The sequence below is a fragment of the Chlamydotis macqueenii genome, chromosome 5 (genome assembly GCF_036417535.1).
Source record: "Chlamydotis macqueenii isolate bChlMac1 chromosome 5, bChlMac1.mat, whole genome shotgun sequence".
NCBI classification, from domain to species: Eukaryota; Metazoa; Chordata; class Aves; order Otidiformes; family Otididae; genus Chlamydotis; species Chlamydotis macqueenii.
This window is the reverse complement of record NC_141560.1, coordinates 2,581,683-2,598,226: the sequence shown is the minus strand read 5'-3', so window position 1 is coordinate 2,598,226 and position 16,544 is coordinate 2,581,683. Positions and strand designations below refer to the sequence as shown.

At 50.0% G+C, this 16,544-nt stretch overlaps 1 protein-coding gene across 1 annotated transcript; it reads left to right on the top strand.

Moving 5' to 3' along the window:
* Positions 1-85: 85 nt before the first annotated feature.
* On the top strand, positions 86-15,624 carry DNAAF2 (dynein axonemal assembly factor 2). The gene is made up of 3 exons (XM_086748214.1): positions 86-1,818; positions 11,487-11,633; positions 13,850-15,624. The coding sequence occupies exons 1-3, from the start codon at positions 175-177 to the stop codon at positions 14,405-14,407; spliced, it is 2,349 nt and encodes a 782-aa protein (XP_086604340.1). The 5' UTR covers positions 86-174; the 3' UTR covers positions 14,408-15,624.
* Positions 15,625-16,544: the final 920 nt, after the last annotated feature.

Here is a 16,544-nt window from a genome sequence, read left to right as displayed (position 1 = left end):
TTGAACTGCCAAGGCTCTACACCCAGACGCCTGTTTAGCGTCTCCATAGCAACCGGCCGGAAGGGCCCGGCGCCGCCATCTTGTTTGCTATCACCATAGCAACGAGCGGCGCCGAGACGGAGGCGCCATCTTGTTTAGCGTCTCCACAGCAACGAGAGCGGCCGGGCCGGAGCCATGGCGGGCTCGGGGCGGCTGGAAGAGCTGGAACTCAGCGCCGAGGAGGCGGAACGGCTCCAACAGGCCTTCCGCGACGAGCAGTTCCAGGCGCTGTTCGCCGAGTACGCGGCGGAGCTGGCCGACCCGGAGCAGCGGCGGCTTTACGAGGAGGAGGTGGCGGCTCTGGAGCGGGAACGCGGCATGGAGGTGCGTTTCGTCCACCCCGCAGCGGGCTACGTGTTGCGCACCAGCCAGGCCGGCTCCCGCCGCTGCTACATCAACGTCTGCAGCAACCCGCACGTCGGGGAGCCTCAGGCCCGCGCCGAGCCCGGCGGCCATCGCTGGGCCCTGCCCTACAGCCTGGCGCCGGGCCGTGAGGAGCTGGGCCGCGGCGGCCGCCGCCGCCTGATCTACGATGTGGTTTTCCACCCGGCGGCCATCCGCCTGGCCGCCCGCAGCCCTCGCTTCCGCCGCCTGCTCAGCGACACGGCGCTGGAGGCCGTGGAACGCCACTGCGCCGTCCAGCTCGACCGCGCCAACGCCGCCGTCCTCCGCGGCACCAAATACAAGGGCGTCCCGCAGGTTCCCGTCATCCGCACCCCGCTGCCCGGCGGCCCCCCGCCGCCGCCCGCCGACGGTGACTCCCCGCTGCCGCCCTTCCCCTTCCCGCCCGCCGCCGCCCCGCCGCCCGCCGCTCCCCCGCCGGCCCGACCCGCCGGTCCCACCACGCCGCGCTGGAGCGTCCGTCACCGTTCCTACGTGGACCTGCAAGATTACCGGTACTGCCGCGACTCGGCGCCCAGCCCGGTGCCGCGGGAGCTGGTGGTGACGGTGGAACTGCCGCTGCTGAGCTCCGCCGACCGGGCCGCGCTAGAGATCCGCGGCCGGGAGCTACGCCTCGACTCGCAGCGTCCCGCCTACCGCCTGCGCCTCCGCCTCCCCTACGACGTGGACGAGAGCCGCGGCCGCGCCGCCTTCAACAAAGCCCGGCGGCACCTCGTGGTCACGCTGCCGGTGGTGCCGCGGCCCGGCCCGCGGGAACCGCTAGGCCCGGGCGGGGAGCGGCTGGAGGAGGCCGAGCCCGGGGCGGAGGGGCTGGGACAGCCGCCAGCGGCTGAGGCGGGCGGCGGGGAGGTTCCTCCCCCGGGCCCCGGCGGCGGCGGGGAGCCCCCCGCGGGCCAGGACCCGCCACCGCCCCGCTCTGCCGCCTCTTCCCCGGCTCCGGGCGCCAGCCCCGAGCGGGCCGCGCCCGGCAGCCTCGGCGGGGAGGCCTCTCCGTGCCCTCCCGAGAGCCCGGCCGCAGAGAGCAGCCCCGGCGAGATGATTCTTCTCCCGGGCTCTGGCAGCCCGGAGGCCGCCATGTGCCCTCCCTTCCAGTGCCGGCAGGATGAGGCCTCCCTCACCCTGCTCCTCCATGTGCCCGGCATCCGGCCCCAGAGCTTCAGCGGGGCCGTGGGCACGAACCACTACAGCCTCCGCTTCTCCGCTGACGCTGGGGCCTATGCCCTCTTCTTACAGTTTCCTCCCGCGAACAGGCTGGCGTCCCCCGAGACCAGCGTTAGCCTGGCTGCCCACAACGCTGCCATTGAGCTCGCCAAGGCCCCCTGCAGCACTGGGCCCTGGGAGAAGTTCTGCTTCGGCCTTGACGCCTCTGCTCTGCAGGTAACGGCTTCAAAATGGCAGGGTTGGGGCGTCGCTCTCCCCCGAGTGCCAGCGCTTCGCTGCGGTGTGTGGCTGCTGCCGTTTGCATTTCTTTACGCGTGGTGTCTCAGGGAGGTGTTAGGTTATCAGCCTGGGTTCAGAAGAAGTCAGCAGTGACGGAAACTGCTTCCCTTGGAGAGCTGTTACCGGATGTAAGTGGAACGACCTAATTAGTGCTAGTCTTGTATGAGCAACGTGAAGGTCACGTCACAGAGCTGACATCTTCATCCTTGGAATGGGAATGACTTCTGCCTCCCAAGCTGATTTTTTTTTTTTTTTTTTTCTAAGGGAAATTCTGATGATGAGTGAAAACAGAGCCTGCCTTGTGTCCCTAGCATTAGCCTTTGAGGCCATGTAGATCGCTCATGCCGGCTAGTCACGTGGAGACAGGAGATGTTTATAATACACCGGACATACACACGCGTGTGAGTGGTGTGTACCTGTGTCTGTGTTTCAGGACAGAACTCCCATTTACAGCCGCAGGGTCACCCATTAGTTCAACCAGAGGGGTACAGCAAACCACAGCCGTGAACTGCTGCTGGTTGCCATTTTGCTGGGCTAGTTCTTCATCTTCTCACCAAGCTGAACATGACTTTTACTATTTTATGAGTCATTAGGCTGCGATGGTCCTGTGGTGGGAGGAGGTTGGCACGCCTGCTGAGAGCTGGCAGTGTCCCCACAAAGAGATGCTCAGCACTCTTGCTGTCAAGAGTCGCACACTTTTTGTGGAGAACTGTGTTATTTTGTAAGCTCTGCGTTTCAAACAACTTGTCATGCGCAGGGATTAAGGCTGCATGATTCTTGTGTAACCTTTCAGCCGTGTGATTTTGAGTTTGTCTTTAGTTTAGAACAATAAAATCCTTTGCAGTTCAGATCAGGTATCGTGGGAGTGCATGTCCAGGCAACTGGCAGGCTTAAAACAGATCCACTGGGATGGTGGCTTTGGAGTATCTTAATTGCTCCATGCCGACAGTTAGAAAATACTGCAGGATGCTGAAAGTGTTTGTCCACTTAGTATACGTGCAGCTGAATCTTCCCGTTTGATTTCCCACTGAGCAGGCTGATGACCTTTTCTGTAACAGCAGCTCCTCTGAAGGGAGGAGCTGATCATTCTGGGTAAGTATCGAAGATGATGAATTTATTGGGAGCCACCTACGCCGACCTGTTTGCAGTGCATTTCCTTGGCTTTTACCGGAGCAGGAGCCTGCAAGTCTGTGCAAGTGGGGCCGCGAGACCGTCGGCAGTACTCTTAAATGGTGTGATCGAGTACTGGGTGCCGACGCGACGCCAAATAAGCTGTTGTGCAGACTACTGTACCTGTACAGAAAACAGGCGGAAGGAACTGCAGGCGTTTTATCCACTTTTTCAGATAGTCTGAGTATCTTCCATCGTGTGCCGCGGCGTGTGTCCATGCGCTTGCTGCTTGGTTTATGGCCTGCAAGCCTAAATGCAGGTTTTACGGGAAAACAGCAGCTTTCTGTGACTCGATGTGGGGATACAGCTGAAAATTCGGCTTGGGAACAGGAAATTCTGCTGCAGTCTCTCTTTAGTGCTGTGACTGATGGACTTTTCTGCACGCTCTGATCTCAGGCTAATGACTGAAAGTGTTTGGTATGTGGATTTGTCACTGCGATTGGGGGAACGTCTTTTGATTAAAGTTAAAAGGGTATGTGGTAATGGGATTTTGGTCAATATTCCCTTTTTGTGAGTTAAAAGAATATTTGAATGTCCTGAATTTATTACACATTGCAAAATGTTTTGGGTGGAGTAAGAGGAGGAGATTTGTCATTAGTCATAGGCCTCCCAGCCATTCATTTATGTAGCAGGCTAAAAAAGATTGATTTCTTCTGGGATGCAGTCCTTTTGGATACCGGGCCTGCAAATTGAAGCAGCTGAAATAATCTGAAGTCATTTGTTCTGTTTGCTCTTTTTTTTAAACTGTGCTGTTTCCCAAAAGTGCCTGCGCCAGTGCCGATAGCCGCATTGGCTCAGAGTGAAGTGAGAAAAATTAATATTTAGTTCGAGCTACTACTGTGTGCTCTCTTCTGTCCATTAACTATTTGCTCGTGGTAGCTTCTCTTCTACTTATGTTAATTTCTTCAATTTGTCTGCTGTCATCTCTGGTGTTTTTCTGCTTTGAATCTCTTTCTGTAAATCAGAGCTACGGTTTTTGCACTGAGGTCTGCGAGGAGTTGTGTCGGTCATAGACGAGTGTTTTGGGAACGTACGCAGTAGCAGCGCCCAGTTTAATCACTTCAGGGGCCTTTCGGTGGCCTGGGTGAGCAGGAATTTTATCCTGTACCTCCCAGTCATGCTGCCGCCTGCTTGTTTGTAATCTCTTCTCCCCCCATAGCATTGCCAGAGGATGGCGCGCGGCGAAATAAGAGGCTGGTGTGTTTTACAGATAGGAAATTCCCATTCCGCTGTCTTCTGGGAAGTTGCTTCTTACCAGAAACCAAGGGTTGCTGTGTTGTTTCAGGGAACGGATTCCTTGCTGGGTTAGTTCAGAAATCTGCCCAGCTCGGCGATGGCTCGTGCCGCAGTGGCTCTTACAGGACCTTGTTAGGCTGCCTGCCTTAATTGTTTGCCATTCACTTGCCAAACAGCCGGGAAAACATGTCACAATAATTGTTCACCGCGTAAGCGGAATGCATCTCGGCAGCCTCGTCCCTGGACTATGATGAAGTGCAGCGCGTATCGCTTGATTTTGATTGCCTGTGCGCCTCTGCCCAGATCAACGCGTACGATAACGGTGCCGGTAATTGCACAGCCCTGCCTTGCACGCCTGTGATGTTCCCGTTATCGCCCTGGCCTCTGTTCTTGTTGGAAATTGGTCTGATACAGATATTGGTAGAAGAATGAGTTGAGCTTGTCCTTCGAACACCATTCTTGAAACAGAACTTCAAGGACTGGTTTTGCTTTTGTAGTCGGATACGCTTGAATCCCTGTGCTGAAAGCTGATCTATTTAGAGCTCAGTTTCCATAGATGCTGAGCAGTCTGAATTCCCACCCCAGAAGTGCTTATTTTCAGCAAGTCTTTACAGTGCAACAGTCCTCCCTGGGCTTTAACTGTGTCGTCACAAGTATTCCTTAGTTTGGTAGCTCTGGATGTTGCTTTGGTTTTACCGCTTTCCCATACAATAGATGGCAGTGCTTTGACCCTGAGCCCTGACTTCTTATCAGCAGTTGCAGCCATTGCTTCTCTTTCTCTCCGAGTAGTTTCGCTCCTTGGCTAAGTCATAAGGTCCACACGCTTGTTATGGGGAGTAGAAATCCTGCAAAAATAAATATTCCCTTAACTTTGGACTTCGTGGACCCGGGTCGTGTATTTCAGGGCTTTGAAAGTTATCTTTTGTCGCTGGCCTTGTGCTCGGTCACTGTACCAGAGACCACACAGCGCTGATCTTTCTCCAGGGCTCGCTCCAGGCCCTGTTTTTCTGGGGGAACAGAGACTCGTGACCTGAGAAGTTTGCCCGGCTTCCCCACTGCCAGAATCACTGTCTGCTCTTTGCCTCGAAGGACCAGCTGTGGGCTGTGCTCCCACCGTTACTCCTTGTCGTAGTTCATCCAGTAATGCCTTCCACTTTTCTCACTTCCATTTGTTTAAATCCTGGGAGCTCAGGCCTGGGAAACTCCTGCATCGGAGGGTTGCCCCTTCATTTTAAGACAACAGAGCCCTGGGGAAAAAAGAATGGTTGAGAGTTAAATAACCATTAGCAGAATTTGTAAGCCTGCCAGGCAAGGTTTTTGAGAACAATGCGTCCCAGAATGTCCTGGTTTACGGCAGAGCTGGAGTCGGGCAATTGCTGAAATCATGCTTTCAGAAAGCACCGTTATTTAGTGTTTGGTCTGCTGGGGTTAAATGCTCAATTCTTGACAGAAATAAACCCCAGTTTTCTGGTGGGGGTATCGGAACTGCCGAGACTTGGAGGCTCGGTTATGCTGGCATGTGAAACGCGTTTGGTAGAGAGTTAATTCTACCTGCAGTTTTTGGGTCATGTGTGCTCGTTTTCATGTGATGAGACAAAGATCGGTTAAAGTTGTAATTCCCTTTCACGCCCATCCACGCCCTTCCTGCCCTTCTCGGCGGACTGAAACGAGTTTGTTCGGAGGATGTGTGCTCGCTCTCCTGGGCAGTGCGTCCCTCCCGGGGTACCCCTCGCAGGGGAGGGAATCGCTGCAGTCAGCCCATCCCTTTTGTAATAAAAACCCGTGTTGTGTTATGGAAAATATTAAGATTTAACTCATGTAAAGCCCCACGGGGCTCCAGAGAACAGCAGGGAGCAATGTTTCCTCTGCTTTACTATGCATTGAGATTATGGGTTTTTTAACATTTACAGTATGAAAAACGTTACACTAAACATTCCTGGTTCTTGGTTTGAATTAAGCAGGAGTTTGTGAGGATTACCGAATTGCATAGCTTCGTTTAACTTCCCTGTGAATGTTGATGCCTTGATGGAGAATGTTTTAAACGGGTGTGTTACTGAGCATAAAAAAAGAGGTGTGATTTTTCTGCTTGGCACAGCCGCCAGCGCCTTGTGGAGGAGATCCTTTTGAAGCTCTTGTTGCTTTTTCCTTCAAAAGCAGCCGGTAAATAACGCTGAAGCCCTGCGACCTCTGCTCGCTGCGCGCACCAACTGTCACGTGTTGTTTTCTAACCTCTGGACTTCTCTCTTCTGCTTTGGCAACAGGTACGCCGTGGGGCAGCTCCTCCAAGACAAACACCCGTTCACACAAAAGCCCCGTGGAACAATATTATTTTTATTTGCCTTTACAACCACAGGACTGTCAGTCTTTGTAATTAATCCTCTCGTTTTCTCATCGAACAAGGTATTAGTCTTGTATCTGCTGTCAGATCTACTGCGCCCAGTCATATCCCGTGCTCTCCAGTCACGCTGGACACGTGCCTGGCGAGGTGCTGCTGAGAGGCCACGTATTCCCTGGAAAAGAAGTCATCTGCGCGCGGCTGCAGGCGGCAGAGCTGTGCTGCTCCCGGCACTGGGAGCGCGTGGAAAAGGCCATGGGCTAGGTGTGCTCCCGTGGGCACGCTGCCTGGGGCCATGCCAGGGCTGTCCTCGTGCTCTGTGATCTCAGAATTAGGGCTCTTGTGGATAAATGTATTTCTTGGTTTGAGAGGCAACCAAGCACGAAGCCCAGAGAGCTGTGTTGGGAAGTGTGTGTATATATGTGAGCCCGTGCCGCCTTTCAAGGAGAAATCTGTACCGGAGAGCAGAGCAGACGCTGCCGTACGCTCGTTAATCCAAACAGAGGTGCTGGATCTCAGCTGGCTGGGGCAGTCCGGCCAGCTGTACTGCCGCGTGGCGGTTTTGCCCCTATTCCCAGGCTATTTTCAGTGGTGTTACGTGCTTTCTTTGAAAGTCAGGGTTATAATCTCCAACTTCCAAGCTACTATAAAGAGTTAATCTAAGAAGTGACCCCTAATTATTATAAGGTGATGCTAGAAACTAGGACTGTTGTGCTTAATCCTACAATAGTTTATTTTTGGTTCAGTTAATTCTGTGCTGAGTGTTTCAGGACTCTTGGCAAGTTTTTTTTTTGGAGGTCAGAGGAGGACAGAAAAGGAGAACAGAACAAAATTATTGTTTGATTATTTTTTTTTTTCAAAGTAATCTCTTTCCCAGACTACATTAAGAAACATAATTAGTTTGCTTCTGCTATAAAACAAACTAATTTCTGAATAGGCTTTAATTGGTAGATTATTATGGGAATTATTTATGGGAATAACATACTTAGACAAAACAGTTATATCAGGAAACATTATTAACCTACTGATTAAGCTCATGAAAGCTTTGTTTGAGCTCTTTAATCTTTGCAGTCATGAGTACCTTATAAACGTTTTCACCCCCAGTACAGGAACTTCGTTCACCAAAGCTTTGAGCTTCAAATTCTGCTGTCGAGCTGGTTTGCAAGGGGACCTACAAACCAAGAGGCCGGGAGATCCGTAGATCCAAATCCCTCTTCATATTGACATCAGCTTCTCGTTACAGAAGACACGCAAATAATTTAAGCCTGAAATCTGTCCCGCTTTTAAAATTGTTGCAGCCTGCGTGGGAGAGAACTCTGCCTGGTAACTGGCTACGAGTTTGGATAAAGTAATGCAGAACAAACTGCTTGAGCGCTAAGGGCAGCCGGGGGGCAGCCGGCTTTGCGCTGTGTTGCTGCCGCTGTGCGCTGCCGGCGCCGTGCGATACGAGGACGGTTTGGAATGATGAAGCGTTCTAGAAACCAAAGTCATTCCTGCTAACGGTTATGTTAATTTGGTCTCAGTTTAGTCACGGGGAAAAACAAATGTGTACCAAAAGGCAGATGACAGTATGTGCAGGGAAAGACAAATTTAATTCTGAGTTGCTAAGAGAGTATCATAAATATCAGAAAATAATCTGTTTAAACTGAGTAATTATTTCACAGGGTCACTGAAATCATCTGCTGATGGTTGTCCTTTGCTGCTTTTCCAGGCCAGAGCAAACAGGCTTTAAAATAAATTCCTGAATCATTTTTTGCCAAGGCCTGTGCTTTGATAACATCTGCAGTACTATAAATGCCTCGGTGTATACTCACCGTGAATGCAAAGCCTGACTTACAGTCGCTGGCTGTCTGAACAGGCTAATGATAATCATTATATTGATAACGAACAGCGCTGCTTCTGCGTACAGCACAGGGTACCGTGATTTATGGCAGGCCGCTGGGTAGTGCTGTGATAAAATTTTAAATGCTTACGTGAGATGTAAGTGTAGTGCTCTGGGAATACGGTGTCGGGCTGGTGTGAAACCTGGTCAAATTGGTTTATAGTAATTATTCAAAACGCTAGGAACATTCTGAGCAGTTACTGTTTATCTTCCTGGGAAGTGCTGATCAATAGAGCTTCCATTCCGTTTGTCTTTTGCAACAGTATTTGCTGTGAATACGGTAAATTGTTTTACATTTCATCAGGAAAAACACAACAACTTCAGAAAGGTTGATTGCGTTTGTTGCCAAAGGGCAAAGTTTTGTTTGCGTTGTGGATAAACGGTGTCGCTCTCTTCTCGTAGCCACGGTTCACGGGCAGCGCTGGCACTCGCCCCCTGACCTCAGGAGGCAGTTTACACGGAGCGCTCTCAACCTCGCGTTCTCTCCTAAGGGTCCTCCCGATTTTCTTCGTTGTATCTTTGCTTTGGTGCATGTAAACCATCTCCTGCTATTTCAGAAATACCTCCACGGATCCATTCGGCGTTTTGTGGGACGCTGGGTGCTGAGCCCCACCGCGTAGCGCTCCTCTTGCCGCTGCCGCTCTTTCTCCACGGTGCTGACTTCGGAGGGAACTGCTCTGCAGCATCTGCAGGCGACCCTGTGGTTAAAGTCGCTTCAGACAAAGCGATCTAAGGATGCAATTGGCGGTATTTAGACCTAACAGAAAGCTTTTCGTTCCCTGTTGGCTTTTCAAGCATCTCCTCTCCCGATTTCTGTACCTGCGGTTGGTTTTTGTTGTTACGCTGCTTATAGACGTGAGCAAGGTCAGGTAGTGACTTTAAGAGTACAGATGCACAGTAAGAGAGTACTTTATCGAAAGGCTTCTACTCTCATTAGACAAAACACGTGCAGGTTCAGAGGGAAAAAAGATTATTTTCCCCGTTTTATGTAGGAAAAACGGAGGCAAAGAGACTTGCTCGCAGTCATAGCAGTCTGGGAAAAAGCAGAGAACTGAAGCTGAGACCCCAACTCCTACGCGGGGAGTTGAGATGTGGAGATCTCGTAGCAGTTATTTTGGAGAAAAAACTGACAAACACTGGTCTCTCTCTTTTTTGATCCTCACTCAAATTTGCGAGTCTCCAGCTTTTAGGAAAATATTCTTGCCTTAACATGAAAACATGGGGTGCTTTGCTGCACTTCTTCGAAGCAAAGGCAGGATACCAGGAGGGGCTGAGCCGCCGTCGCGCTCGGCAGCGTGCCGAAAACCCCGCGGAAGGGAAGTTGAGCTGTTCTGTCTGTGATGCGTGGGCAAAGCGCTGCTTGGCAGAGGTGGGGATGTATCTCCTGTGCTGCCCAAGGCCTCGCCAGTGATCTGGTTCATGAGCTTGTGGGAGTTTTGGTGCTGCACAGATTTTTCTCTCTGTACTCCCTGCCTTGTTCCTTTACTTTGACACCTTCTCTTGAGCTCTGCAGAATATTTCTACAAGCCTGAAGCACTGGCAGGGTCCCTCTCTGGCAGGCAAGAAAGGATGCAACACGAGGGAATAAGTACTTTAGGCTTTGTGTACAAAAATGCCAGAAGCAGGTATGTTCCTGGAGGGTTTTCTGTCAGGGCAACCCTGCTGTAGTTTAATCTTTCCACAAACTGTCTCAGCAGCCCGTGTTGGATATTTGCCTGGATTGCAATCTTTCTGGATAGACAATGAATTCCATCCTCTGGTTTGGAAAACCAGCAAGAGGTGTGTTATGACTTTCCATATTGTGATTTCTAATTTAAATAGTGGAAAAAATAGGAGGCTGTTTTATTTTTCCCGTGCAGAATTTTTTTTTCAAGATGACAGTTAATTTTTGTACAGTGCGGCATCTGGCTGTGCATAAGGCTACATCCACGGGGGGCCAAAAATGTGCAGAATTGCCTTTTTGCTTCTCAGTCCGCAAGATGTCAGTGGTGATTGAATTTAATTTTCATTGAGTTGACAAGAGGGTAGGACTGGATCAAGAAATTTAAAAGTATGACTTAAAGTAGAAGGTTTGCAACTTTCCCCTGCTATTTCCAATTAAATGGTTCTTTGTTAAACGGGAAAGGTAATTCACAGAACATCAGAGCAGTCCTCTGGGTTAGACCGCTTTGATTGTGCCAGCGTCTGTCCTTACCCACAGCCTACAGCAGGCGATTTAGGAAGAATATGAGGACGGGGAAAGCTCTGCAGTTCTTATGAAACAGCCCCTCCAGGATGTGTTTTAGGACCTTTAATTACCGTAACCGATTGAAGTCTTTAAACCTGTAGCAACGTGTTTCACGCTATTTGTGAACTGCATATTGACAGCCTCCGAGGATGTCCCAGACGGTCATCTTTAACAGTGGGTACCTCTCCATTTCTTCCAAGTGGTGTTTACGCTTGCCTAAATGGAGATGTGAGAATGCACCGTGGATCTGAAATGGGTACAGCCACGCGTGTTCCATAGCTTTCGCTTTAGAAGGACTTATCTTGGAGGCTGAGGGTTCAAAGATCCTGCAGGGCCAGTCCGAGGAGGTGTTTGTGTTTTTCTAAAGTAAGACACCATAGAAGCGTAACACCTCCCTGATGTGGAGACAGGTGAGGACGGTGGAACGATGTTGGTGGAAATCATTCCTCAGAGGGAGTCCAAATCTATACGTTAGTCATGCACCAAAAGCGAGAAAACATATATTTCTTTTATCTGCATCTGTACAACGCAGATCCGTACTTCAAATCAAACTGAGCTAAGCGCTGCGCTTCAATTCATTTCACCTTCTTACTTCAGAATGTCTGACTTCTTAGAATCTCTCTATCGAGACACGAGCGTGCTGCGAGACCCGCGTTGTGAATCGGTGTCCCGGCTTTGTCTGGACGGAGTTTCTTGCTCCAGCACTGCTGATGTATGGTACGAAGAGAACATAACCTGCTCTTTCTTCTCTTTAGGAAAGATTGTTTGTCAGTGAAGAAAACGTTGATGGATTTCTAGGCACTGTTTTATGCCCTTCCTTTTGCTCCCAATCAGCACCGGAAAGTCAGCCATTAATTGAAGTCCTTGATGTAACTGAGGACAGAATTCAAATCAGGTTGAAGGTAAGGATCTCCCTGGCAGTGGTACGTACTGCTGGCTGACTTATTTACTTCAGCACGACCGTATCAAATCGGACCAAAACAGCTTTGTTCCTCTTTTGTCTTGATATAGTCAGGAAAAACCGTGGAGCAGGGTCTATTTGTGAGTATGAATGTCAGTTTTTAGGAATGTAGGGTCACGTTTGTGCCATTTAACGGGACCAAGGGATTGAAACCTCCTATATTTCACTGGGAAGATGGAGCACTGTGATACAATCACTGCAGGCAGTGCTTTCTCCTTGCAGAAATACAGCATGGCACGCACACACTAAATCTCTCACTGGTGTTAAAAGAAAGAAATGAGTAAGTAACTGCCTAGTATCCCTCATTCAGAGGGACCCCAAGTGCTTCCAGGTCAGAGCTGATGACAGCGTGCTGCAAACAAATTATGGCAGATGTCACCAGAGCAAAAGCAGAATGAAGAGGTGAATATTCCGCATCCTTCAAATACACAGAAGTTTGGGTTCGTGTACCGGAGCCCACGGTTAAAGCATGCCATCTCTTGGGCAGACACCTTTCCAGGGGTTTGGCCCAGAAGTGAACTTACCCAGAGGGACCTGGGATCGGGAGAGAGTGGAGAGGCAAAGAACGTGGCTGCTGGGCGCGGGACTCGGAAAGGGCTCCTTGCGATGGCCAGAGGGTGCTCAGTCGCGGCTGCTGCTTCACTCTCTGCCTCATTGCAGAGAGAGAGAAAAGCTTGAGGACTTTGTGAAGAATCTGCTCTCATTATCTTTATTTGGTCCAAGTGTTTGAATACTTGGTGGTTTCCTGTTGTGTAGATAATGAAACATGGGACTATTAATCTCAACTGCTGGTCTCAAATTCACTGCTTGTAGTGTTTAGGGCCTCAGTCAGGCTAACCTTCTTCCTCAGTCACCCTGTCTGAGTAAAGGATGCAAGGCAGGCTGTTTCTGAGCTCTGACGGGATTAAAATGACCTCCCCGTGCACAATAGGAGAAGGACAGGTGAAGAAAACAAAACGTTACTTTTCTAAAAGGGAAATGTGAGGTAAAACCCCCAAATCGTCAAGGATAGAGGTAGACACTACATCAGAAATTCATTTAAAAATGAATTAATTTAAGATGAATTTCCTTTCTTAAAGGAAACAGGGAAAGATAACGTGCAGGGCAATCAGCTCGCTTCTGTGGTCATAAACTGGAGACTGCAGATGTAGTTAGTGTGTAGATGGCTGCTTGGAAAGCAAGTTCAGACGAAGCATGCGACCTCTGGAACTGTGCTGGAGCACCGAGGAGTTTGCCCTAAAGACAGTGGCTCCAGCATTACTTGACTTTTGTAGCTAGTGTGGATTGTACATAAAAATTTAAAATTCAGGTGGCTGGAGAGCAAACGTGGATGTTTTGGTACCTGAGGAAGGGATGCTAAGGTATCTTAAATCACCCACACATTTTTATGGGAGAATCATCCAGTGCTGAGAAGGACTTACTAGTGTTTGTTTGGTTTCTTGCTGGAGTGAGGAGTGGTTTGGGGGTCCGAGAGGGCTGGGTGCACGAGAATGTGACTTAGTCTTTGCATCCATGAATCCAGCTGCTGCTGCTGGACAGATGCCTGCCTGCTCCTGACTGTCCGCTGACAGGGACGTACGAGTTACGGGCTGTTTTTTGCTAAAGCAGTCCGTAGCTAATGGTGAAATTGGGTAACTGCTATTTTGACCCCACTGGCTCTTACAGTTCGCACTCTCCTGGGGCAAATGGCAGCCATTTCTGGATTAACTCACTGGGCCGACTGAGAAAGCCAGCTCACTTACCAGTTACACCTTTCACGTGCGACAGGGCGGTAATTTCCCTAATTGCAGGGTTAGAACACACTTCTTGCAATGAGGGTTTAGATCCCTTGGCTGATTTTGCGGCCCCCGAGTTCCAGAAAACAGCCTGGGTGTGGCGACTCGCCGGTTTTCCCTGCTGTTAATTGCGATGGAGGCTGCGGCCGCTTGGCAGCTGCCCAGCAGCACTTCCTATTGCAGGGGAAACCCTCAGGAGGCAGGCAGCCTCCCCGCCACTCGTTCCCGCGCGTGGCACAAGATCAGGAAAACCTCAGCACCGTACTGATCTGGCTTTCTGGAAGTAGATGTTGGAGGATCAAGTGTCTTGGCCTGTCTTTACAGCAGTTTTGTGTGCCCTGTCTGTTTCGACTGTAAAACAATTCCTTTATTTTCTCGACAGCCGCAGGAAGCGGTCCATTCTGAGCAGGATGGAGAAGAGGAAAAGCTTAGCAGCTCAGGGGGAGATCTCGCCGAAAAGACAAACGACGACTACCCCCAAACAAAGGCGGAAACAAACTGTACCGCAGCTGACACAGTCAAAGAATGTGCTACAGAAACCAACAAAACTTCCACCTCTTTGGCAACAGCCGAAACAATAGGAGAAGTAGGTTGTAGTTCACACCATTGTTTGCAGCATGAACCTTCTGACACCAGTTCAGCAATTCCTGAGGAAGCTAGGAGAAAGGAACCAGATGCAGAAAGTGCTGTCGCAGGAGGCGAAATGGCCGTGGACTCTGAAAAACAAGCGGGCCTTCTGCTGGAGGGGCAGGCGGAAGGGGCCGAGGCGGCTGCGCCCGCGGGGTCGGCGGAGGGGAACCAGCGCAGCTGGGACAGCAGACCGGCCTCCCCAGTTCTCCAAGAAGTGAACACGGAGGACGGGAGCGTGCAGATCGTTAGGGATCACGTAACGCGCTGCCCGGTCACATTTCAGAACTCTTTGCTGTATGAATTGGACTAGTTTAATTATTTTAGGATTTCCTTCTGTTGTTTGATGCTCACTGTGACTTCCACGTGCTGGTTTATGGCTTCAGGGTTCCTGCTGAAACGGTTTTGTTTACAGAACTGAGAATATTACGCTGTTAGTAATTTAAGTTAAGAGATCTGCGTTTTGCAATCACATGTATGGACCGAAATAGTTTTACTTACAAGAAAGGTGCAGTTGAAGGGGAATCTGAGCTTGTGGAAGAAAATGCGTCTTTGTTTACATAACTTTCTTAGTCTCTCGCTACCTTACAGGGAGTATTTGTACATCTCCTCCTGATGGCTCCCTCGGGAACTGCTGTGTTTAGTCCACCTAGAAATGAGCAGTATGCATCACTCTTTCAAACCTTTCAGGTTGTGTTCACTGCAGGATTAGACTTGCGGTGATTTTTAGCAATCAAATGAAATTTCTAATTACACGGAGAAGTTCTAATTAGTCTCCTAGAAATAATCAACATTCACACCGCGTGTTCCATCCCAGTACGTTACTTCAGATCCACAGCATCCAGCCACACCCCAGTCTGCCAACCAGATTCAATTGCACAATAGAAATGTTGCCCGTTGCTGTTACTAAGTATTTACAATTTCTACAATGGATTCCCTTTATCCAGATTAGTTTGACTTTTCAAAAACAGCTTCCCACGAGTTTCAGCAGGCTGTTTGCTAGCTCATCTCTCTGAAGTGCGATAACCGACAGAATGTATCTATTAATAAATTTTCAGTTCCCTTTGTCGCTGCTTCTGAAATAACTTCTGTTTTCTTTCGAGTTGTACAAGACACAAATGTGCTTTAGAAAAAGTTCAATGTGACTTGTTTCACAGCTGCTCTGGAATTTCTCTAGCATTTCTCTGTTAACTGCGAGTACGTGGTGTAAGCTTTACTTTTGCTCGGTTCAGCAGAAGCCACAGCTGCCCAGAGCATTTGTCTTGCCCGCTACGCCAGCGCAATGCCGGCCGGGCTGACGGAGGGCGAGCGACACCCCCAACAGCTCTGTCACGCGGCCGCGCGGCTCCTTGGGGGACGTATCGACGGGCTGAGGCACAGGCACAGCTTTCCCAGCATCAGCCCTGACTTTGTGAAGCCGTGAAAACGGAGCGAGTACCAAAGCTGGTACAAAAGCGTGGCGGTTAAATAACCCGTGGAAAAAAAGCACATCTTATCGCGGTCAAAATAAACATCCGCGTACTGCTTGGAGTATTTCGCAAAACTTGGCGCGCTTTCAAATGAACATTTGAGCGATGTGTTCACAACCCGTACAGAAGGTGACAAATGGTGGCAAAAGGAAAGCCTTGCCCTGCGCTTCCCTCCACAGTAACTGCTGTGGCCAGAGCCCTGAGAGCACCAACCCCATTTTCGCAAATTAAAAAAACGAGGCGCTTTCCCCCCCCCGCCCCCCCAAAATCTCTTGGTGTGAAATCTATTAACGTCTGTCAGCGTAGCGTTTTCTTTCTCTCACACACTTCTCTGTTCTACGCAGAACAGCGTGCTGCTAAAGCAGCCGTACCCGTAAGCCTCAAAACAGGCGGGGAAGCGTTCGGCGTTGACGAACGGCTCTGCTCTCTCCCGTTCAGCCCCGGTTCAGCCTGTTTCCATTACACAGCAGTATTTTTTACCGGTCACTTTACACAGCTGACTAATTTGAAAGTGAACTGTTGGGTTTTTTTTTTTTTGATCTAAAGAAAAGAGGTGTTGTGCCGCACATTTGTTACTCTAGTCTGCCTCAATTAGCGAGGAGCATTAAAAATTTAATGAAGGTAAATGCACAAGGCTGGAACTGACGGCATGCCTTCAGCCCTCTGGATGAAAGACACCACCCCCCCACGCCCCGGTCCTGACTTTCTTTCTAGCAACACAAGATGACATCATCTTTTTTTTTTGTGAGAATCAAGAACTTCTCTGGTAATTACAAAACAACGGAATTTTATTTCGGCAGAACTAAAAAAATCGTATATTTATCTACATTGTAGTAAAAACAACGATATTTTTTTTTCTCCTTCATATATTCATCAATACATCGCAACCAAACCAGGACGCGGGCGTCAGGCGTGAGGTGACCGGCAGAGGTGGCACGCGAAGCCCGGCTCCCGGGAGCGCTCGGTCCCCTCGCTCCTCAC